Here is a 24,499-nt window from a genome sequence, read left to right on the forward strand (position 1 = left end):
ACATCTAGGATTTCTGTGGAGGACCCAGGAATTTCTTTTTGTATGCGTGTCCTGTGTAATAAAAAATAAACCAAGAAGGACACGCAGAGAAATGTTGTACTCAGAGAGAAGAACTGCTTGGAAATCTTTTTGTCTTTTTTCCTGCAGGGGATAGCACAGTCAGCTGTCACATATGCACTCTGCCTCCATACAACATTAACTGTTGAAGTGAAGTAAGCTAAGCACCAAGCTGGTACACTGAGAAGAGATCTGTGCAGAAGACCTTGCTTTGCAAGAAGAGTGAAACTCTTCTCTGAGACTTGGTAAACCTGACTGAGAGTGACTCATGTCACATTTACACATGATGAGAAAAGGGACTAAAACTGGATTCTAAAAGCATGAAATGGCTTCAGGAGTTGAAAGAGCCATCACTGATAAATATGCTTATTTGAGACTCATTAACTGATGCATAAATCCTAGTCAGAAGGGACAGAATGAGTGTGGGCGATGTCAAGATGTCCCTAACTATTTCCTATTTTTGGCCACTTACTTTCTCTTGTAGTTACATCCTTTCCCACTTATAACATGGTAGGGCTCCTTCCTTTTTACCTGTGATCTCATGGGTTACTTACCCATCCCTGTAAAATTGTATCATTTCCCTTTGGCAAAAGGAGAAAATACTCACACTGAAGAAAAAAAAAAAAATCCCAAACCAAAAAAACTGCAAAGGAATCAGTTACCTTGGGATTTTCAAAGAAGCCAGACAGAGGGAGGTACTCACATTTCCTTGAAATCTCTATGAAAGACATGTCCAGTGCTGTTTGGGCACTTTGAAAATCTCAACCTAGTGGCTGTTCAGTTTCTGAATGTGGGATAGAAACAAAGTGAGGAACAAACAGCAAGGATCTGGCTGAAAGGTAACAGAGGGAGGGAAAGAACAAAAATAAAAGAGGAAAGGGTTTAAAGGAGGCACCAGGAAGTCAGCGAGTGCATGTATAGCTTAAACGCTAATGGTACGTGGCCGATCTGACAGAACAGATCTTTTAGTAAGGATCTGGTTTAGTTTTACAAGCACCAAATCACCAGAGGCTGTCACTGCACAGCTGAATGCAAAGCTCCTCTACAAACACAGCACAAATGGCATATGCGGTCTGTGGTCCCTGGTGAACCCCTGCAGCCCCCTGCATGTTTCTTCTGCCCGTATCCCCATTGGGTCCATGCACAGTTGGACGAAGCCCCAGATGTTACGGGTTTTTTTTTTTGCTTGTAGTTCTTCTAAGGATTTCACACTATTTTCAGTGGTTATGGAAGTCACAAGCTATTGTTAAGACTCATTGGTTGGAAGATGTTTTATCCTTGGAGGAAGGAAAAGGGGGTGATTAGCTTTCAGGTTCCATGAGCCCTTGGCAGACTTGTGTGGCTAAGGAGAAATGACAGCCAGGAAAAGATTGCCAGTAAATGAGCACATATTCTGCATTTCATGCCAGATGGTCACTCATAGGAGAGAGACCTCAGCTTCTGTGATAGCAGTAATGCACCTTTAAACCTTCTCTAGCAGTTTTGCTACAGTTTACTTGAGACACAGCAAGGAATTCAAGAGAAGACAGCTGGGTACTGGTTTCTATTCTGCCATTTTTTCTGCATAAGGCTCTAACTTGGGAATAACTTTCATGACTGTGATCTGGAGGTCTTGTGGGTTGGTAGCATAAAGGAAACTGTACACAGGACTAAAGCCCTATATCAACATGAATATAGTGGATATGGAAATGCAAAGCCCAGCCCACCTAAGGGAATATCTTAATGTTGCTAAGAGAATTGGCTGCAGGGAATGGACCCAAATCTTCACTTTCAGAAGATGGGTCCAGTTTTCAGAAACAGAGAAGAACAAATCCAGCACTTGAATAATTGTATCCCTGCTTACACATGCATATTCCTGACAGAGCCAACCTGAGTACTTTAAACACAGCATTTCGGTTAGCTATGCAGGTGCTCCTCTGTGCAAATGAATAATGCTTTTTTCTTATCCTTTTTACAATGTCATTGAATATCTCCAATGAGAATGTGTTTGAAATTTCTGTTGTAAACTAGGAGAGAGTGGATAATCTGGCTCAAATAAAAAGCCATAAATCCAAAATAAAGTCCTCCAAACTTCGGAGAATTTACCTTCTGATCCTAGATTCAGCTCAGGTCAGAATTTTATTTCATGAAAACACCTTTGTTACATGAGCTCTTCCATTGACTGAGAATCCTGGCTTGGGTTTTGAGGGATCAAATGCTGTGCAGATTGGGCTCACTGCTAGTTTAAACACAACATCTAAAACCTAATTATCCAGATCATCATTAACGATAACAGCCTAGTGTGACCAGAAAATAATTAAGCATTCTGCATTCTCTTGTTTTTAGTCTCTGCAAAAAGTGCCTATCGCGCATACTGACTCAGTGGGGAAGGTGTTCGTTGCTGATTTACCAGCAAATTCTTTTTTCCTTGGTGGAAGGATAATGAAAGAAGCAGAAATCTGACAGCAGGAGCATCATGAAATGATTTGGCAGACAGCTGTCCAGACAAAAATCTGGAGAGGGAGGGTGAAAGGAGGAGAGGAAAAGGTATTGAAATGCAATGGCAAATTCACAGGAGGGAAAAAAAAAAAAGGCAGAAATAATTTCTTGTCTGAAGAGCTCAGCATGTTTTATTTTACGGCTAAGAAACTGCACTGTGGACTTTATAATGTTTACAGCTCTCAGACAAAAGAGAAAGGCTTGACAGGGCTACATCTGGAAGTACCCAGCACCCTGAGTGCTGCTTGAAAGCACGGGGAATGAGGATGCTCAGCCTTGCACATGTGCCTGCTGAAGCGGTTTGACATTCAGCGGTGGCGTGACTCCAGTTGCTACTGGAGCTACTCTGTACAGGTGACTGTCTCTGAAATTTGGTAGTCTCTTCTTCTGGCATGGCACCAAAATGCACAGCTTTAATGCTTTGAAGTCCTTACATCTTCAGTCTTGAGTCTGCAATGTCTATCATTCTTGACAGGGTTTTTCTTTTGAAACAGGAGTCATGACTGGCTACCTTAACAAGATGAGCAGAAGGAGTGAATGGCTTAATTACACCTTTTCTAGGTAGTTTGACATCTAGAGGAAAGCTAGAAAAGAGAGACTGAAGGAAGGCCAACCCAATCTGTGTCAAGGGAAAGTAATCAACTGAATTTTCTAGCTGGAAAATGCTCAATGACTCATTGAATGATTTGTGAATCTATTTCTTTATTTTTACGAAGAACTGTGTAGGAAAGAGTTTATGTTTGAATAACTATTGGCAACTATAGGGAAGCTGTATGGAGTATAGAGTAATATTAGATATGACTATTGTTTCATCATCCCTCATAAGTTTTGAAAATTGGGCAACATACAGATATGCATACAGATATATTGCCATTTTTCACATGTACTGAATGAGAAAGTTTCTTATCAGGACTATGTATTTCCATGTGACAGCTGCTCCATACCCAAGCTTTTGGAATTTGAAGCACTGGTATATATTACGTATATTCAGTGTGTACTGCATACAATCTGCTGCCTCAGATATGGGTTTAGTCTTACATCAGTGATCACCAGAGACTGGCTTCAAAGGGACAGATTGACAGATGTGCAAGAGGCCCCAGGTCTCTTTTAGGAGCGTGGTGTGCCTGCCTCAGGGTTTCTGGGAGGGAAGAAAATATCTGTACCATTTCCTCAGCTGTAACTACTTTTATGGATGTGCCTTTTAGGCTACTTCATGTCCTTTGGACACACTTGAATTCAGGGTGGACTGAGAAACAGACTGGCCAGAAACGACTAGACCAAAGGTACAGCAAGACCACTGCCACCAGTGGGATAGGGCAAGCATATGATGTTTCAAAATATTTTACCAGCCTTGAGATACTTGCAGCTCTGGGAATTGCTGAGACAGAGGTGGTATCTATACAGAATTTCCTGATTTTTTTCTAGTCACTTCTTGAACTCATTTAGTTTTTAGCATCCACAACAATCTGCCATTTGCTGCTTTCACTTGATGTACCCTTTGTCTGACTGGAAGAGACAATGAATAATGATTCTCTTAACACACAGTTTGTGTTGCCCAAGGCTTTGTAGCTATCATTTCTCCTCTTCAGATGTCTCTTTTCCAGCCCTGGAACTTATTTATTCTTTGTGCTCCAAGTGATCAGACCCACGTAACTAGTGAAGGATACATCCCTGCTGCGCTAGCTGGTCCACAGTGGGACAAAACCACTCCTAGTATGAGAGATGGCTGAGGTTCTGCTCTGCAGAAACTGTTCTCCTGTGGTATGGATAACCATTTGCCCACGTATTCCCTACTATGAATACACAGACAAGCCACACACTGGAACACAAAAAGGAATTTGTTGAAATGCTGCTTCTGTGCTCATGCATGTCTGATGGAAACTGGCCGTGCTCCCAAGCTGATGGGATTTAATGCCTTGACTATAGCAGGAGCCAGTTCCTCAATGTAATTCTGACTGAAATGAGCATTGGATGAACCCTTGGCCTGTTTATGAAACAGGTAAATGAAGCTCCATGAGCTTTCTGTCACTGCTGAGATAGTCTGTAGTACAGAAGAACATTTTTCTCCTTTGTCCTGGTTTCGGCAGGGATAGAGTTAATTTCCTTCCTAGTAGCTGGTACAGTGCTGTGTTTTGGATTTAGGGTGAGAACAATGTGGATAACACACCGATGTTTTAGTTGTTGCTAGGTAGTGTTTACACTAGTCAAGGACTTTTCAGCTTCCCATGCTCTACTGACTGAGAAGGCTGGAGGTGCACAAGAAGCTGGGAGGGGGCACAGCCAGGACAGCTGACCCAAACTGGCCAAAGGGATATTCCATACCATGTGACGTCATGCTCAGCATATAAAGCTGGGGGAAGAAGAAGGAAGGGGGGGACGTTTGGAGTGATGGCGTTTGTCTTCCCAAGTAACCGTTACGCGTGATGGAGCCCTGCTTTCCTGGGGATGGCTGAACACCTGCCTGCCCATGGGAAGTAGTGAATGAATTCCTTGTTTTGCTTTGCTTGCGTGTGTGGCTTTTGCTTTACCTATTAAACTGCCTTTATCTCAACCCATGAGTTTTCTCACTTTTACCCTTCCGATTCTCTCCCCCATCCCACTGGGGGGAAGTGAGCGAGCGGCTGCGTGGTGCTTAGTTGCCGGCTGGGGTTAAACCACGACATCCTTTGACACTGATGCAGTAATTAGGGCCTGTACTCAGTCTGGAAAATCATATTGCTCATAGTAGTCCAGCACTGTCAAGGCTTGGTGCCTTTGAAAACCTACAGCTGACCATTAGGAAATATTAGATGCAGGGTCTTAGCCTACCTGAATCTAAGCTTAAGACACTGCTCACTTGTGGTTATGAGTAATGTGGACTGGCTTATTTAAATTAACCCAAAATAATGAGATATATGTAGATTTGGCAGTTTCATTGAAGCTAGGGGGCATTTTTGTTTGTGGGTAGTGCACACTGGCAGTGGTGGGGAACTTTAGAACATCTGAAGCTGCGCTGCCATAGGAGTACCTGGTCTGGAGAGCAGAAATACAGAATTTCTGCTAAAAAAGAGGGCATATATGTTCTTTGGGCTCATTTAATGGAAAAAAATGCCAAGGACTTAAAGTTTTATCATGAACTTATTAAAAATGGAATCAACATTATGTTTAGTCCCTTGCAACTGAAACCAAGCATGCAATAAAACCACAGTTGGAACATTTAACCCACCTGCAACTTTACACCTTTGCAAGCCATTAAATACTCTCCAACACCCTACTGAGACCCTATTTGGGACCAATATTGCACAACCAAAAGCTGCAGTTACAATGTGCCAGAAGGAGGGAGCAAGATATGCTGAGGGCATCTGTCTTCTGTGCTGGACTTTTGACAGTGCTTACACTGCACTCTGCCAGGCAACATTTCCTGGCAAAAACTGTCGTAGTATGAACTATATATGGAAACAAAAGGAAAGACAGCAAATTTAGAATCCATTCAGAAACTGTACTGCCTGCATGGGATATTTGAGACCTTGCTCACTGAGATCAGCAGAATAATTTTCATTGGCTTTGGTGTGCTTAATTAGACACTAAAAACTTGCAATTATTTGGTCAGGTGTAATTTAAGTTTCTGGCTAGTATGCCATTTTTATTTTATTTCAGCCTAGAAGTAAGATAAGGATTTCTTCTTTCATTTTAAATCTCCATTGTTTAAATGACAAATGTTATGTACACGCAGCATGGCAGGCATACATATATTCAGAAATATAGGTGGTATAATTTATTATTGATGTGAAAGCAGAGATCTGGACTTAGAGTTGTAAAAGTCTCATGAAATGCAAAGTTCAAAATAAATACTAAGACTTTAGGAAACTTTGGATGCCGCCAGGATACGCCATAACTAGAGGAAGAGGACAGCTGCCAGAGGTTTAAACTACAGAAAGTGTTTTAAAGAGTGAATCAGACTAATATAAATTCAGTAAAAATTATATGCTAGATTGACTCCTAGGGTAAAGTGATTAAGCTAAGACTTGCTTTATTGACAAACTTATATAAGCAGTGGTTCTCTCACAGGAATTACAGACGAATGATTCTCACCTGATGGGGCTCCTGTGACTTACCTGTATGGAGACGCTGCTATAGGAACCACCTATGACTCCTGCAATGAGTAATGGTAAATTCTCTTGAATGGCATATGAGCCATCAGGGCACATATACTCTGTTTCATCCACTTTAGTCAAAGATGCCCTGACGAACTCCAAAGACTGTTCTAAGGCATATGTATCCCTGGAACATGTGTCCAAGATGTGAACTCCAAGCTTAATTCCTGGCAGCAAGTAGTTGTCTCTGTTGATTTCATCAATGGCAAACAACATGGCCTCCAAGCGCTGGATGCCTCGGTCTTCATTGATTCTCCCACATTCTTCTATCCCAGTGCCTTTTTCGTTGATTGGGAATAAGCCACCTAAAACCAGGTCTCCTTCTATCTTAATTTCCTTCCTTACAAAGCTGTGGTCACTTAGAGAAAGGAAAACTCCTTTGGAAAATAAAGCTAGCGCAAGGACTTGGAGTCTGGTGAACATCTTCATTGGTCCTGTTTTAGCAGCTCTAAGAAACATTGGTGGGAGCAAAAGTGCTCTTCAGTCCTTCTGATCCATTGCCAAATTTGAAGCGCTGTCCCACAAGCCAGCGAAGAACAAGCCAACAAGTCTCTCCACTGGACCTCTAAAGAAGAGATGGAAGGAATTAGAAAAGGCAAAAGGAGATGTGAGCTGTTACAAAACTTTTATCAATAAAACATTCAAAAGCAGTGTTAAGGGATTCCTGGATAGCATAGAAACTAAGAAATACATTTGTCATGTGTTCTCATAGAGCACCTTATTCCATTTGCTTCATAACTGACTACAGACTAAACATCTACTATGACAGCTATGCACAAAGACTACAGATGTACGGGGCAATATATCTGACGTTGGCCACCGCGCAACAATGGTTTACGTTTTGCAAGGACAGAAACCACTTCTGACATTTTTCTCATGCCATCCTCTCTTATTCCATCCTCTCTCTCTTCTGGACTTGGAGTCTTATGTATTCTCATTCACTGTGTCTCCAGCTGCCTCCAGCCTTACCTTAATAAATTTTTCCTTTTTTTTTGTTGATTGCACTCTATTTACTATTCCTTCAGCTGTAGCACTGTCACAGTGTTATTTCCTTGCTGTTAATTTTTGCCGACTTTGGCCTTCAGATCCAAAGTCTCTTGCTGAATTCCACCTGCCCTTCCTTCCTTTACTGGCCTGCTCACCTGGTGCAAGCAATGAGAGGATGGGGGAAACCTCTTGGGACTTTACCTCTATTTTTGGGCTGTGACAAATGTTTGAAACACAGGAGAAGCCCTGTTTTACCAGGTGGAAACTGAAGGCTGTGTCTGTAACAGAAAAGCCATCAAGTCTAGGTCATATCATTTAACTGTTAACATGGTCCCTGGAACGGTTTTGACTCAGGTCAACTAGTGCTCTTCTAAACAGTGCCTGGGCATGATTCATGAACAAGCAGAGGCCAGAGACCATTCCCAATAAACAGTTTCGATGTGATCACAGTGTTTTGGCCATTTCATGCTGGTTGGCATCACCAACAGAGGATGGTCCGTGGTTCATTTAGTTATTAGCACTGCAGTTCTGCAAGACACTTTACTAAGTGACCCACCAAGGGTAATTATTAGGTGGAAGGCCTGGAAATTGAACCTGGCTCTCCATCAAATGCCTTAATCACAAAACTATCCCTCCTTAAGGCACAAAAGATTCTCTTGCAAGCAAATTAAGGTAAAAATAAATAAATAAAAGAGATATGAAAGAGAAAAAGAAGAGACATGACAAGGAAGAGTCTCGTACTTGGTTCTTGCTTAGGGCATGAAAATGCTTATGGCTGGACTTGCTCTCTTTAATGTTAATCACAGTTCAGTGCTCAGATCAAAGGGAGAACAGAACAGTGATGTATGTACTTAGGATATGATTTTACTCTCACTAAGGTCAAGACAGTTTGCCAATGACCTTAAAAGGAGAAAAATCAAGCCTTAGAGTGAAGATCATGTTGTAACAATTTTGTAACTAAATACGCATACACAAAGTCTATTTATGCAACATAGATACATGATTTGTCCATAGACTCCTTGTCAATCTCTTCAAATATGACAGTGACTGCCTTGATCTCCAAATCCTCAGATAAATCAAGTGTAGTAATATTTAAATAGATCACTTTAATAATTTATTTCTGTACTTACATTTTCCTTAACAGAGTATATGTTATTATTAGAGTTGCAGGGTTATTTATAATTTAGAAACACTTAACACAAAAAAATTGAAAAAAGCAACAATTAAGATTTAACACTCAGTGATGGATGAGCATGCTTATTGCAAGGCAGTTGTTTATCCTGGTACAATTTCAATGTTGCTGTACCAAATTGTGTGAAAGGATAGCTTTTTGTTCATATTTAGTCCAACATTGTTCTCTCATAAATCAGTAATGTGTCAGAGGCACTGTTAAAGGTCTGTCTCTGCTATCCTAGTAACGTGTGTAGTCTGAGCCACAGGCTGTCTCAGCAGAATTTTCCATTCAGAAATAAGTGATGTGTCAATGGAAAACAAGCTTCATCATCCCTCAGTGATCTACAAGTAAGCTAGTTTGCCGATCACCTGTGGTTTATTAACCAGGTCCAGAAAATGCATTTTCTGGTAATGTTAGGAGGAGTAATGAAGTAACTGCATTCAGCAGTACTTTCTGTGTCAGACTTAGTATTATAATTTACCAAATATTATTCAAGTGTATACAGGGCATATAAAATGGTTATACTATCCCATTGGAAATAATTATCAGACAAAAAGGTGGCATTTGTCACACAAATGGTTGTGTGGTTAATAATTCAGTTGAATCAACTTGCGTTGTTCTCATCACTAATCCACTGTTTGGATGAAAACAGGACTTGAGAATTTTTTTTAATGCAATATCCATCCTATTTACTTCTGTTGCTTGTATCTCAGCAAATATTCATACATTTATCCTTACAACACTGGTAAAATATTTATATCCCCTGTTTTACACTTGAGGAAAAAGAGGCACAGAAAGATGAAACGAGATTCTCAGAACACTCTAAGTTCAGATTTTGATTTGCTTGGCACTCACAATCACTATCAAACTTTGAGAAGGTCTCTGCTTCCCTTTAGGAATTGAAGAACATGCTTTCAACTGTGCCCTGCACCCTCTGCTTCCCACTGAGGCACTGACTCTGAAAAACTTCCTAAGCAAGCTGGTCTCTCTTCCGAGCCTGCTCCTGAATGATTTACCTAAGGTCATCAGCACAGCCAAGAATCAAACTTTGATCTTTTCCAGTGCTCCTCTGATACCTTAATGATAAACCTCCCTTGTTTCCCATTGCTCCTTCTGACTTTTATGTGAGTCTTTTATAAGGTCATATTAAAAGCAGTCTGTTTTCAAAAGCCCTTCAACATTACCAAGAACAACTAACTTTTTGCTGAAGAAAAGGCTTGTAAATGGCGTCCTCTATAAGGTTTTCTAAAACCTACGCGGGACATGCCTAGAGCTACAGTGGATTTACCCTGAAGAGCAAAGAGGCCGTTCTCATCCCCCTGACTCCTTCGTAGGTGCTGGTTTCTGCAAACGGCATCACCCTCCACCTTGCATCACATCTGTGTCTCAGGGATCTATGTGTCTCTGATATGTCAGCAATAAAGGCTAGAAAGGTACCAAAAATTATTTCAACATTGCACATAAAAAGTGTATATGTAAAATGAATGATGCTATAGAGAGAACTGATTTTCCCTGCAAAGAATGCAAAGGATTTCTATATTTTATCACTTAAGCTTGTTACAGTGGCCGTGCTGAGGGAAACCAAAATCAGTCATGGCACGGCAGAGGATCAGTCCCAGCAGAAGTCAAGGAGCGATCGGAGAAGGCGAAGACTGGGAATAGACATGACCATTTCTCTGTTTCTTCCTTGCTGCTTTGTGTTGAGAGCACTGGTCTGAAGGTGTCCAGGGATATGAAGGGAGGATATGGTGGGAACCCCAGCTGGGTTGGAGAACACAGATGACTGAGCCCCATGATCCTGCTCTATCTGGGGACACACTGCTTGGTAAGGAGTGCCCACAGGTGGGGGACACCCACCCACACCAATAGCCTTAGCCTCCCTACTTGCAATTCTTGTGAAGCTCTGAGCTTTTCACAGAGGCTTTGGAACTGTAGGGAGACACCACACATGCAGAGTCCTGCTTTCCAGGAAAACGTGATCATCCTATCTTAAGTGTTCAAATTCTTTGTTTATAAATGGGAGACAGTTACCAAGATCACAGCTTCGGGTATCAAATGTGCTTCTCTCCTTCTGCACTCGGCAGCCTGTGCACTGCTGCCCGTGTAGTGGCATTGCAGTGTCCTGCCAAGGAACAAGGGTGCTGTGCACAGGTCAGTGAGCAGAGGCATTGATGTGAAGGCTGATTTGTCAGGAGAGGTTTCCCCTCGGGGCTGTGAGGGAGGGATGCTTCCAGGAGCAACTGCTTCTCGGTGGTGGGACTCCTGAAGGAAGCTGCGAGGCAGATTTGGGTGGCCGGTGAGCAGCGTCACTATGGTGACACTGATCAGACAGCTTGATGTGAAGAAAGGAGGTTATTTTAAAGCAGCTCGCAAAGATGGGCTAGCAACTCATTTTCTCTCCTGTTCTCTCTGGCATGCACCTCCCACATGCTTTCTCTGCAGCTTGCATAACTCATGACTATATATATAAACATTTTGTACCTATTCCAGGCTAATAGAGCCCATATTCCTCCCCTTAACCATGATGAAGGTAGCACCCCAGAGTTGAGATTTGCCATTTCCTACCAAAAGTGATTTCACTACATTGACCATGCCAATTTGGCTTTGCAGTACCCTCTTTTACTAAAAGCACGTTTCTGAGACATTTCAAAAAGAAGTACCTGTTGATTAAGCTGTAATTCTTTCATTTTTCATTTGTATTTAATGTTTTAACTCCAGCTACAGGCAGGGTTATATTGTTCTAAGTGTTCTGTTAATATTAAAAATATATACACTCCAGCCCTATAGGCTGTGGATCCCTAGTGGAAATAGATGTAGGGCCTAGGTGTAGAAGCAATCCAAATATTGACATGAAAAAGAAACAGAAACAGGCAGAAGGAGAAAGGTTTCCATGTCTGGATCAGAAGGCTTCTGCCAGCACTTCCCTATGTGAACTTTAGCCAGCAGCACTTGGCTTGTGAAACACCTTGACTCGGCACTCCAGAGCTCCTTCTTTTTCCACCAGCAAAGGTCCACAGGGGAGAGCTACCTCTGCTCTTGGGGGACACTGTCAGCACTTCCCTCAGTAAAAGCAACTCGCTTACTTGTGTTAAGTGGCAGCTGTGCTGCTTTTGTTGAAAACAACCTTGCCTCTTCGTCTGAATAATCAGTTTTGGTGGAGTATTTCTGTGCCTGCAAAAAGTTGATTGCACAAATCCAGTATTTCTTGGTGCAAGTTCGCTTATTTACTAAGGATGTGCACATTCTTGTTTCTGTGAAAGCAATTAGAATGAGAAAGAGGAGGTCTGGGTTTTCCACGTTCAGTATCCCACTGATATCATCCTCAAAACTAAATCTGTCTTTCATGGCTTTCTTCGAGGGCTATATTCACATGACAGCTCTGGTCTTCTGCAGGCTTTCTGTTTTCAGCTCACAGAGTAACTCCACCTGTGCTATCGGTTCAGGGGTGAATTCTTACTAGGCTACGTGTCTTCAGTCTATTTTCCTAGGTGTCAAACTCCAAAAAGAAGTGCAGTTGAATCTTTCATTTAGCTAGATGACTTGTCAGTCAAGTATGATTGTTCATACATCAATGACAATTTTGCTGATACCTTCCACCATATCAGCACCAATGGTTGGCATTGGCAGTCTATCCAACAGCCATAGACTTTCCAATTTTCCACTTATAAGGATGGAATGGGAAACTTTATTGAGAGCTGAGGCACCTCAGATCATCTAGATATTTTTCAATGTCATTAACTAGCAAATGGGACAATCTTCATGACTGGGCTAAAACTCTGGAGGGTTTGCCCCTCACCTGGAGCCCTCATCCCTACCATGTGCTATATCCTAAATTCCCCCATACTTGTTTCCTTTTGCAGTATTTTGCAGGGCTCATCTGTTTACCCAGCTTCCTGAGAAAGGGTGCAACAAGAGCTGATGTGGGTGCTGGAGGAGATTATGTTTAGCTTTATTGTGGGTGGCTCCCTCTTGGCAGTCATGGATTTTTACTGCATTATTCAGGACTATAATGTGATATTGTGGAGCCATATGTCAACTTGGTATCACCTACCACCCTTAGTAAACTTTCTTTGGAGGAGGCCTGTGCTCAGTGGAAGGTCACAAAGGAGGTTCCCCACGCCTGTGCTCTTGTGGTACATTACAACATTGAGGTTAATAGTTCCATCAATATATCTGTCTCCAAGGACACCCCATCAGAGAGATATCTTTCCCCAAGCCCTTGCTGTGCCCTACAAATCTTATCCTAGGGAAGCACATTTCTAAAACAATTCCAATTTTGGCTCAAAATTCTAGCACATCTTTCAAGACTGACACAACAAGTTAAATACCATGATTTCTTTCTCTCAGAGATCATGGATAACTTGCACAGCAACATTGCTCATCCAACACATTTGGCACATTTATATGTGCTCTGCCAGAACTCGACCTTAATGCCTGATGAGAACTGCATTGGAAGATAAGATGTCTTATTTTGTGAGAAAAAAGTGATGGACAAGCTTGAGTCTCCTTACCAATTATAATTAAAGATGCCGTCACCTCTGGAAGAGAAATATTTGTAAAGGAACCCAAGCCTTACGGTGACAGATATGTGCCAGGTACACAAATTGCTCACATCCTGATTCTGTCTGGCTGAAATCTGATAGCCTAAATCAGTAAGTAAAAAAAAAAAGAGGAAAAAGTTGCATGGTGAGGTAGAGAAAACAAGTAAATTTCTTCCATGGAAATGAAGACATTTCCTTCATGAAATGTTAATCAGGTGCTGACATAAACTTGCTGAAAATGAATCGAAGTGTTTTAAATTTCAGTTGCTGGCTGTTATATCTCAGATTTTTTTTTTTCTTTCCTTGGGAAAAATTACAAAAATAGCTTTACAGCTAGGTGATTTTGTGCCTTTCATTTCAACTTGGAAATCCATACATGAAAAACATTAATTAATACAATTACAACTGCCAGCACCATGAGAGTACAAGTCATACAAGTTCATCCCATGCCTAGCATATTGTAGAAGAGTTCAAAAAGCCCTAAAAATTTAGGAGCAATTTCAATATAAAGAATGACATATAAAGCAAGAGATCATAAGTCAGTGTAGACCATTCCTCTTAAAATACAAACTTATGTTCTGTTACTTTAGAATAAGAAAAAAAATCAGAATACTGAATTACTGTTTGTACTGTGTTCACATCAACAAGTGGTGCTTTATGTTTTCTACAATGTCAACATACAACAGATGCCCAGCCTTTTCCTCAGAGATCTATCGTATATTCATCCTGTTTCAAAAAGACAATTTAAAATATTAATCACAAAGGAAAACAGATGTCTCTGATGTGGTACTTCTGAAGTTTCTAGATATTAAAAGACTCTATAGATTAGAACAAGACCTATTCATTTAGCCTGGTGAGGAACAAGGAGACTCTGGAGATTACCAGACATTAATGTGGTGTGGAAATATGGGTCTTTGCTACTTGTTAAATTAAAAGAGTGCATTTGGCACTGGCTGAATCCTTCTATAGTGAGTTTGGTCTCAGGAGAGGGAGCTGCAATGAGCAGACCACCAGAGCTAGAGATCTGGGTCAGGCCATGCAGTCTCCTAACTTGTTAGAGTTTCTTCTGTACTTTTACAATAAATATATTCGAGTGTATTGAGAAGTCCAGCCATGAGCCTGAGGCTTTGCACCATCTGGACAATTTGTGGTGTAATGATCTTGATGTAATGCAGGGTTAGACCTTTGAAAGTCCCACCATCTTCCCGTCTGTCTTTTTTGGATTGAGCTGAATCCTACTGCTTTTTATCCATCTGCTTATTTCTTCCAGGCATTGGCAACAGCTGAAAGCACACCAGCAGAGGCAGCAATGAACAGAGAAGTGCTGTCTGCTTATTGATTGCATGTTAGTCGACTTTAGTCTCAGTCTCCCTGTGTGGTCCCAGAAAGACATGGAATAGGAAAAGTGGGAGTGTAAAGACTTTGGGGACAAAGGAGCAGCTGGCTTCTGTGACCTGTGGATGTCACAGCAATTATTCCTGCTAGGTGGTGCAGGGATGCCATTGCCATGCTAAGGTCAGAAATGTCAAAGGCTGGGTGAGAGAAGTGGTGGCATAAATGTAGAGTTTTCCTGCATAAAATGAACTGTGGCATATTCAGCATCATGTCCTGGGATGCAACTTTTAGCTAAGAGGAGCTTTAACACCTGTGCTTAATGCAAGTGAAGCTTAACTAAGTAAAGTTAACACCAACCTAAGTATAGCCCTCCAAGGACTATCTGTCCATTTAGTCTTTGGACAAATATTCAGTCTTTCACTCTTACTTGATTTTTAAACATCTATTTTTTTCTGCCCTTGCGGACCTCATTTCTGTCTTGTGCTCGTAATCACTTTTCAGCTCTCTGCAACATCTGCAGGGGTTTTCTTGGGCCCAGATGTCTCTGTGAGCTTCTGCCCATGCTCCAGCTGAGGTGCTCTGCCTGTGCATTCTTGGCTCCCTCTGAACAGCATCGATGCGGGTTGCCAGATTTCACTCTCATTGCTCCTCTGCCAAGACATTTCCCTCACATTGCGGCAACAGGGCCAAAATATGGCTGAACCTCTACATATGTGGAGGGCAGAGAGTCCTTTCTCAGTATTGCTTCTGTTGAGATTCAATCTGGCTGCCAGCACAGCCAGCCTTAAACTCATACAGGCCTTGCAAAGCAGCAAAGCGTGCACCCTTTGTCTTCTCCATCTGTACATGGGATGACTTCTGCTGCAATCTAGTCTGCTCTAATTAGACCTAATCCTGGCCTGGACCCCTAAGTAGTGGCATTCAAACCTGGCCTGGTGCCCTCCACATCCCTGGTCAGGTGGGCGAAACTTTCCTGGAATAGCAAAGGCGATGGCCAGAGGTGGCCAAAGCCCCCTCCATGGCTCCTTCTTGTCCCCCCATAACTTAGTCACAAGTCAAATAAAAGCCTTCCCAGGTTGGTGCTTCCATCCCTGTCTGGTCTGAGCTCTATCTCCCAACTTGCCACAGCAGTACCAAACACTCAGCTGGGAATTTTCCAAGTTAAGATAGTTCTTCTCATTTGTCAAACGATGCAATATTTCTCCCTCTGACATATGCATTGGAAGCACTTCAGAGCAGGAGCTGTTGCCTTGTGCATGGCTGTTCAGTGCTGAACTCTTGTCTCATCACCACTGACCATTTACTGATGAGATTCAATCTGCCTAACTTGCATATTTAACATATAGCAACATTTTAGGCACCTTTGACCTCCCCCAGGAGAATCTCCCGCCTATTCTAATTTAAGAAAGACACAAGGTGTCTCTGGAGACCTCCAAAGGCACAAAAATCTTTCTAATGAGAACTCAGGCACTTGCTTTAGGCAGACTAGTTCACCTAGCATCTACAATATGAGATCAAGGTAAGTGCTCGATTACACAAACAGGGTCTCACCTACTGGTCATATGTTTTATTGTGTTCTTGATAACAACACGAAGCAATAGAAAGGGATCAAAATGGACAAAGGCTGTTCAGGTTTATGAAGAAAGGAAAGAATTGTTTAGCAGTGGATTGTAGCTTTTTGCTGCTGAGTTGCTGGTTGGTTATTTTTAACATCAAAGGATTAAAAATTTAACAACAGTAGCCTCTCACAAAATGATCCTTTCCCCCCCACCAGAGCCCAGACTGGTAACTCTTCCATCACATGAATGTTACCTCCAGGCTACAACATTCAGCGGAGTGTGAAATCACAATTAACGGAGCAAGTGTTTTGTAAGTGAGCAGAGACAGCTGCAAATTACATCCTGCTATTAGCTGATTTTAGAACAACGTTGTTGAACAGCTTCATGATTACTGGGCTGTGGCGTGTATTAAAAAACCATTAATAAAACATAATTGATTGTGAATTGTGCTTACTGCCTTTATAGTTTTAATCACAAATGTCACAGAAGTTTACTGGAAACAAAAGCTGCCCTCAGCTATCTACAGGAACTGGACTGTTCTAAAAATTCTGCTGAACTTGATTTGCAGCTGTTGTAAATCAGTAAACTACTGAAACCTATGGGTTTTGCTGACTTAGAGATCTTCTTTGTGTTTTTCTTTTCCAGTCAGCAAAGAAAGGTGTGAGACTGCCTTGCTTCTGCTAGAAAGTACCACTGGAAGCTTGATGGAAACAATATTCTCAATCTCTCAGACCTGTCATTCACTTGGCTTGCCCTTAGAAGCAGGTAATGTCACCGATAGGGAACAGGAGCTGGCGGTTTCTATTTGCTGAGAAACAAGGAACAATACAGAGCTGTACTTCGAAAACACTCACATTTATTTCTCTCTTTTGGGCCCAAAATTATTTTCAAACCTTAAATTGTGTATTCTTACAGGAACCCAGTAATGTTTAATTCTGATCCATGACCCTGTCTGGGCTCACGAACAGACAAGGTATGCCACAGTAAGTTTATGGCTACATTTTTCAAACTTGGATTCCCTGCTATGAATTTATGGACTTTAAAAAGGCCATTCACAATCAGTCTAATCTGGGACTTTGACAGAATTCAGGTCCCAATCAGTGATGCAAACTGCCTGCCTTTCTGCATCCGTTAATGTTACAGGGACCTAAAACTCATTCTCAGGCTGAGAATTCCCAAAGCACTTAACTTCAGGCACTGCCTGCATTTGCTGATCGAGGTGACACCTAACTCCACTTCTTAGCCAAATTTAGTCAGAGGAAGACTAAACTCTGCCAAAGTCCCCAGGGAAATAAGCTCAGGTATGTGGGCAGGATCTTGCCCTAACTGTAGGTATTTAAGCTTATACTGTTTTCTCACCCCACAGAGAGGTGGCATAAAGCAAGGAATAAAACTCAGGAGTTCTGACTCTGTCTTGCTGTGACCACCAGAAATCCTAGTGCTAGGAGTGCAGAAAAATCTTAGAAGAGGACCTAAAATGAGGTAATACAATACCTGCAGTATTTATTGACTTTTTGGCAGCCTGTGCCCTGGCAAATAAGCGAGTATAAACACTGGGAGTAGATTGCTGAAAAGCATTTCCTGCTAAAGAGCTAGCAGTAAGGTTTTTTTTCTAATAAAAATAAACCCGTGAAAGCCAATTTTTCCTATTTCTGCAAAGGTGTATCCTACAAAGGCAGTAACAAACATGCCTCATCTTGACTGAGAGAGTGACTTCTACTGGTATGAAACCAAACATAAGTCAGTCACCACTCAGGCTCATTTGTATTTTGGACCCAGCTATTTGTAGGTGAAGGTGCATCCTGGAACAAACACCTCTGACCTGCAGCAAGTTGCTGCTTTTTCCATATCACCTGTCCATCCTTCAGATCTGGTGCAAGCTGTTTGCTTGGCTCCTCTCATGCAGCTCCACAGCACTGTATATACATGCATATATACATTTTTATGTGACGAGTCAGAATCTCACATCCCCAACACACTTGCTGCCTTCTCTCACTCTAAATGGCCATCGCTATGGCAACAGCTGCTTAACTCAAATTTTAGAAAGGCACTTAGCACAAATTATGAAAGAAGACATGCGACAGCATTCTGCGTAAAGCCATGGTTTGATGGCCCACCCTGGCTCCAGTCGCTGATTGCTCCAGGACACCCTGGGGACCTTGCCACCTGTGGTCTGGCACCTTCTGCTCAGCGTGGCACAGGAAACAGCTTTCTCCAACTCTGGCTTTGTCTTTATCTTTCTCTGTGCTGACAGTAAATGGCATTTCAGCCATCTGATCAGCCACAGAACAGAATGCACAGACTGACCAGCCTGGTCCTCAACACCTCTGCCAGAATACTTCATGGTCTGATAGCGTGAGGGGGGAATTCCTTGCTAATGAAGGCAAGGAAAGACACAGACCCTGTTTAGAGTCTCTTGAACAGTACTAGTGTTCTGCATCAGCATGCCTGGAGGCAGATGAAGGGCCTGGCTGAGTTGTAGGACAAAGCACACCGCATGTCTGTGACACTTCTCCTTGCGAGGAGTTGCTCCGTGGTGCCAAATCTCAGACATGATAGAGCAGAGGAAGGGCCAACACATAAAATCTGAAGAATTCCTAGTGAATTTAGGAGGTAGCTGGTAATTCAGTCCTTCACTTACTTCTTTCTAAACCTGTGCAAACTTTTTCCTCTGTTCTTACGTATGGCCACATCTTATATAAGACAAAATCAAAGTATCCCTATTTGTTCTTTACTCTTTGGATGAAGGATACAATTGGTAAAAATTATTTGGAGGGAGATATTTTGGCTCCTGTTTGAGCTCCATCTTCATAAAAAGTCCTTGGGAAATACTTTCCTGAACTCCAGTCAGACAACTTGTGTACAAGAATGCCAAACCTACTAGGACCTGAAACAAGCTGGAAGAGTGGGCAGTTATAGACAGAAAAAAAGGCTCTGTTTGCAGCTGAGCATCCCGGGAGTGGATTTATTCTTGGGAAAGTGGAAGTTATATATGTTTTGGATCCTTTTATTGGTATGAGAAGATGTAATCTGGGGGTGAATAGAGTAAACTTGCTTCTAAGAGGAAATCAGTGAGGTGGCTCCCTAATCTAGGCTGAAAACTAGAATGACAAGAAGGCAGGCATGCAGATGTGAACCATTCATTGCTGGCTGGCAAGACCTGAAAGCTGTTCTGTTGATAATCTATTTTCATGGTGGACACAGGCAGGGCGTTGGTGATGACCATTCACTGTCTCCTCTGCTACAGAGGGACGGAGCACGTGCGTAGGCAGTAGGTTGCATGCTCAGAACAGATGAAGGCTGGGGGTTCTCCTGCCAAGATGCTGTAGAGCTGCTCAGCAGATGCTCAAGTCTTGCTGCTGTGTGGGTGCTAAATGTCTGCATAGGCTCAGGGTCACTGGAAAAGTTCATGGGGGAGAAATCCACCCTGGGCTAGTAGGGTGAAGTCCACATTTCTTCCCAAGGGATTCCCTGCCTCGGAAAGGCAGGCTGTGAGTTTACTCTGGGCATAGGCTGCACTCCTGGTTTGCTCTATCCTTATGGACTGCTGCAAGATGTGGGACAACAATTTAAGCTCTCTATACATCATAGCCACTGTTTACAAAGCACAGGGCTGTGAGACTTTACTGAATTAAGACTTTCTTCACTGTTTGTGGAAACTGGTGTCTCTCAATTGACTTTACTGGGAAGACATGAACGCATTAGCAGAGACAATCTGGACCTTAATTTGTAAAGGGATTGTGAACAGCTGCACTGCCTGACGCCAGCAGTCCACCTTCCCTATATCCTTCTCTGGTAGTGGTTAAGGTTGGTGCCTATGAAAGTGAGCAAAAATTGAACAAGTGCATTGTGCTACTTCCCGTGAACATGCTACCAATCTCCAACAACTTACAACTCAGGCGTTTCCCATGCTAGATGTGATTTCTAGTGAATTTATTAACCAGCAATAGATTTATCTTGTACATTTTCCCTTTGAACCAATGAAATTGTTAGACTCCACCAAATGACATTCAGAGCTTTGAAATGGGATTCTGGAGCTTAGCTAGGAAAACCACCTTTTTTTCATGGTAAAAACACACATCCTTCTTTGATCCTGCTCCTTCCATCTTTGTCTGATGTCACCTAATTCTGGAAAGCTAATATGCCTGGATGAAAATTAGGAGAGAGAAGACAACTTCCAAAGTTGTCCACTAAAAACAAATGTTCATATCTGATTTTAGACATCTAAAGTGAGGTTCCTTGTATGGTTTCCTTTACAATGGATGGATGGAGATAGGAACCTCCAAATAGCAATTCCTGTCCTGGGTGAGATGAAATACTCTCTACAGGTGTTGCCTCCACTGTGGAAAGCAGGAGCTTAGGGTGAAAATAATGCTAACTTCACTGCCTCAAAGACCTAAAGCTAAGCAGGATGAATCTAGGTCTTAACTATGCTCCTTTCATCCCTTACTGGAGGCAGACAAAGAGTTTTGGTCAAAGAAGAGTTAAAACTGTTTTGCATGGCTGTTTGTATAGAGGTTTATTATTTCTTGGAAGGTACAGTCCACATTAGGGATGTACTCCTCTCTCACTCCAGGAGGAGTTAGATCTGATTTATTTTGGGAGGGCCAGGGCTGAATATTCTTTCTGTGTGGCCTGTGTGCCTTGTAAAAACAAGCTTTCTTGTTATTACAATTCTCATCGCAATTTAAGATTAATACTTGTATCCTAAATTTCACTGAGGCCAGCATGAACAAATAATAATCCCTTTAAGAATTCAGGAACTGGCCAAGAGTCACTACTTGTATTTGTTAACAAAACTGAACCAGAGGTGAGGATTTCATTGCTTTGCTTGCACTTTCCAGCTTTGACTGGGGAGAAGCTCCACGTCTGCCAACATTTCTACCGACCGCAGGAACACCAGCAGAACCGTCCACGCGGCAGCAGGCACGCAATGAATGTTATTCTGTGATAATTGCCCCAAATTCTCCTGTTGAACAGCAATTGAAAAATGTGAGCTGAGAAACCACAAGACCAGGTGCATGCAAAGAAAGTAGGTTAGGAATCGTACATGCCAGCTTGTGATCCAGGCTGCATTCCCCTCAAGGGCATATTCTTCTAGATCTACAGCTTGTTTCACGGGGCAGGAAGATGATGGAGAAGAGTAATCTCTGCAGATCATCTGTTCTTCCCATCGTGCAGATGTGTGGGGAGTGAATGGGTGGGGGAAGGCTCGGGCTGTGGTGTTACCCCCCGTGCCAGCCCCATGGCTCTGAGAGGAAAAGGACCCAACATCACAGGTGATGAACTGCAGAGGTGTCTTCAAGCAAGGAGAAAAATCAGGAAGCAAACGGCAGCCCTGGAAATGGCTCTGCTCCAGCAGTAGCTCAGCAGCAGGTCAGGCCACTGCTGAGCCTGGGGACAAAATCTGGGGGTCTCACTGACAGCGCCTTGGCAGAGGGGAATTATGGAAAGAGAACAAGCATGGAAATGTGAAGGAATTCTGAGGGGAAATTTTGAAATTCATTTTCTAGGGCAGAATGGTAGCTTTGACAAAATCCTGGACCTTTAAGCTACATGACGGTTTGCAGGGGAAAAGAACTGCAGTTCACAGAGTTTTAAATTAAATGACCTTATGCACTTTTAGGACTATCACACTCAGTTTGGCAACAAGCAGTGAAATACCCTCCCTTCAGGGCTCAGGCCCAGCTGCCTGGCTATGGAGGGTGCTGGCACACTTTTTCTCAGGAAAGCAATGTCAGCGTGGCCCAAATCCTCTGCCTTTTCCTATTACACACAGGAATGAAAGACATACCTGCAAAACGGGGGAGTCCTGTGAAAGCAGGTGACAATATGTAAAATGGTAAATCCTATGGCCTCTCTCCAATATATAAAGCTTACATTTGCTTTATCACAGGCTGCGTGTTTTCAGTACATCCTAGTGGGTCACAGAACAGACACCTTCATCTGCAGTGTGAAGGTATCTCATGCAGAAGTAACAGGTGTTAGAGATGGTCAGTCATTCTGACTTAAGGATTTCTCACTGGCTTGGATAAGCTACTGAATGCTTTCAGTGTGCTCTACCTGTAAGCTTTCCTCTCTAAAACAAGGGGTGAAATCCGGGTTTACTGAATTCAGAGCCAAACTTCCACTGATTTCACTCAAACCCAGGCTATCCCCAAACGACACTTGAGTCCCAGCTTGTGTGTTTGCTTTCTGATGTTGTATAAGGCCAGGGTGTTTTATTTTTTCCAAGACAGATACATTGTCTGGCTGTTTACAGCTGATGTAAGATAGGTTACAACAGTGATATAGCCTATCCAAGCAAGGGAGCTAATTGAAACTCTATTTTCCTGTGGCTTTCTCCAGGGAGGATTCTCTGGTGTCTGATATTGTGGCTGAGTTCACTCTTCAACCTTTCTTTTTCAGTGGGATTTTAATCTTGTTCTCCATTCCTTTACTCAGCCACCTTACTTTCCTCAAAAGGAAACCTGTGACAAATTAATATCTTTGAGGTCTGTATTTTGTATAATTTTGTTGAAACTGGCTAGCATTCAAACTTTATTGGAATTGACAGTTAATGTAATTGCATAAGCCCTATTTCCTTAGGACACCAGCCTTCAAAGGACCAGAGCATGCTATGAGCACTCCTCTATCCTTGCAATGTCCCAAACTCTAACATTTAAATCTCACCTATTGTTATGTAAGCCAATAGCACAGTTTTACTCCTGGAATTAGTCAATTATAGGATGTGACTCATCTAATATATTTTAGACACTGGAATAGGATGAAATAAATTGCACCCAACTGTATCTATTTCTCTCCACTGACAGCAAAGAGGGCCTGTGGAGCTGGACAATGGAGTTTTCTGCATTGAGTGAACTCTTTAGACTCCCATTTACTCAATGAGGTCAGCGTAGCCAAAAGAGGTCAGTGTGCAACTCATTTCACCAAACGGAGGCATCTATTTTCGGCTGAATCACACCCTACACTCAATTGACTACATTGATGAAATCCACGTTGTCAGTTAGTTCACATGCAGACATCTACAACAAAGTTGTCTAGATAAGATGGATTCCCCTTCATGCACTCTTAGCTTTTTGATATAGCTAAAGATCTGTCCCTCTGTCACATTATTTGTATGCTATCAGACCTTGATAGCATCAGACCTTGTGCCTTAGTACTAAAAAGCCCCCCTCTGTGAGTAGGAGCAATACCATATGAAATAGGAAGAACTCACATTTTGCAAATCCATTCTCTCTATGGGTAGTGTTTCAGTTTCATTCTGGAATCATTGATTGGCTGGCTTCGAGCTGTTTTCTTCGTCAAGCCCAGAGGATAAGCTTTTTTTGCACAGCATCTTTTTCTCTTCTATGGCTAATGCTAGCTTATTCTCCTTGAAATCTTATGTAAAGCTTTTACAAGAGAATACATCTGTGATATGCTCTTCGGCTTGTTTTTTTGAAAAATATTAATAAACTGGAAGATTGTCAGTGTCTTTTGCAGATTATCTGTGTTTCAACTCTACTCACAGAAAAATGCAAAGTCGATTAAAACCCACCAAGTGTAATAAATATGTTTTTTGATTCTGTCAGCATGGCTAAAGAGGAAAGCTAATGACAAATCTATAATACAGTCATACAGATCAAATGATCTATCAATCTATAAGTTTGCATTCATGACAGATAAATACTCTTATCTTTCCAGCATGCCTCAGTGTCCTGGTTTTGGCTGGGATAGAGTTAATTTTCTTCCTAGTAGCTGGTACAGTGCTGTGTTTTGGATTTAGCATGAGAATAATGTTGATAACACACTGATGTTTTAGTTGTTGCTGAGCAGTGCTTACACTAGTCAAGGACTTTTCAGCTTCCCATGCTCTGCCAGGTGAACAAGAAGCTGGGAGGGGGCACAGCCAGGACAGCTGACCCAAACTAGCCAAAGGGATATTCCATACCATGGAATGTCATGCTCAGTATATAAACTGGGGGGAGTTGGCCAGGAAGTAGCAATCACTGTTTGGAGACAGACTGGGCATCAGTCAGCAGGTGGTGAGCCATTGCATCGTGCATCACTTGTTTTGAATATTCTTTTATCATTATTATTATTATTATTATTATTATTATTTTCTCTTCCTTTGCTGTTCTATTAAACTGTCTTTATCTCAACTCACAGGTTTTTTTTTTTTCTTCCAATTCTCTCCCCCACCCCATCGGGAGGAGAGGGTAAGCGAGTGGCTGTGTGGTACTTATTTGCCAA

At 42.1% G+C, this 24,499-nt stretch overlaps 1 protein-coding gene across 7 annotated transcripts in view; it reads right to left on the reverse strand.

The window, feature by feature from the left end:
• Positions 1 to 24,499, reverse strand: part of GRM3 (glutamate metabotropic receptor 3) — a 118,084-nt gene that overhangs the window by 46,373 nt on the left and 47,212 nt on the right. For 5 of the 7 annotated variants that reach the window (XM_076358690.1, XM_076358340.1, XM_076358600.1 and 2 more), the window contains one exon: positions 6,630 to 7,233. In XM_076358690.1, the coding sequence (XP_076214805.1) occupies positions 6,630 to 7,127 (498 nt within the window). In that variant the 5' untranslated portion in view covers positions 7,128 to 7,233. Of the gene's footprint in view, positions 1 to 6,629; positions 7,234 to 13,340; positions 13,474 to 24,499 lie in introns of all 7 variants that reach the window. The other 2 variants (XM_076358514.1, XM_076358428.1) reach the window with 1 other exon arrangement.

Source organism: Aptenodytes patagonicus, chromosome 1, assembly GCF_965638725.1.
Source record: "Aptenodytes patagonicus chromosome 1, bAptPat1.pri.cur, whole genome shotgun sequence".
Taxonomy (NCBI): Eukaryota; Metazoa; Chordata; class Aves; order Sphenisciformes; family Spheniscidae; genus Aptenodytes; species Aptenodytes patagonicus.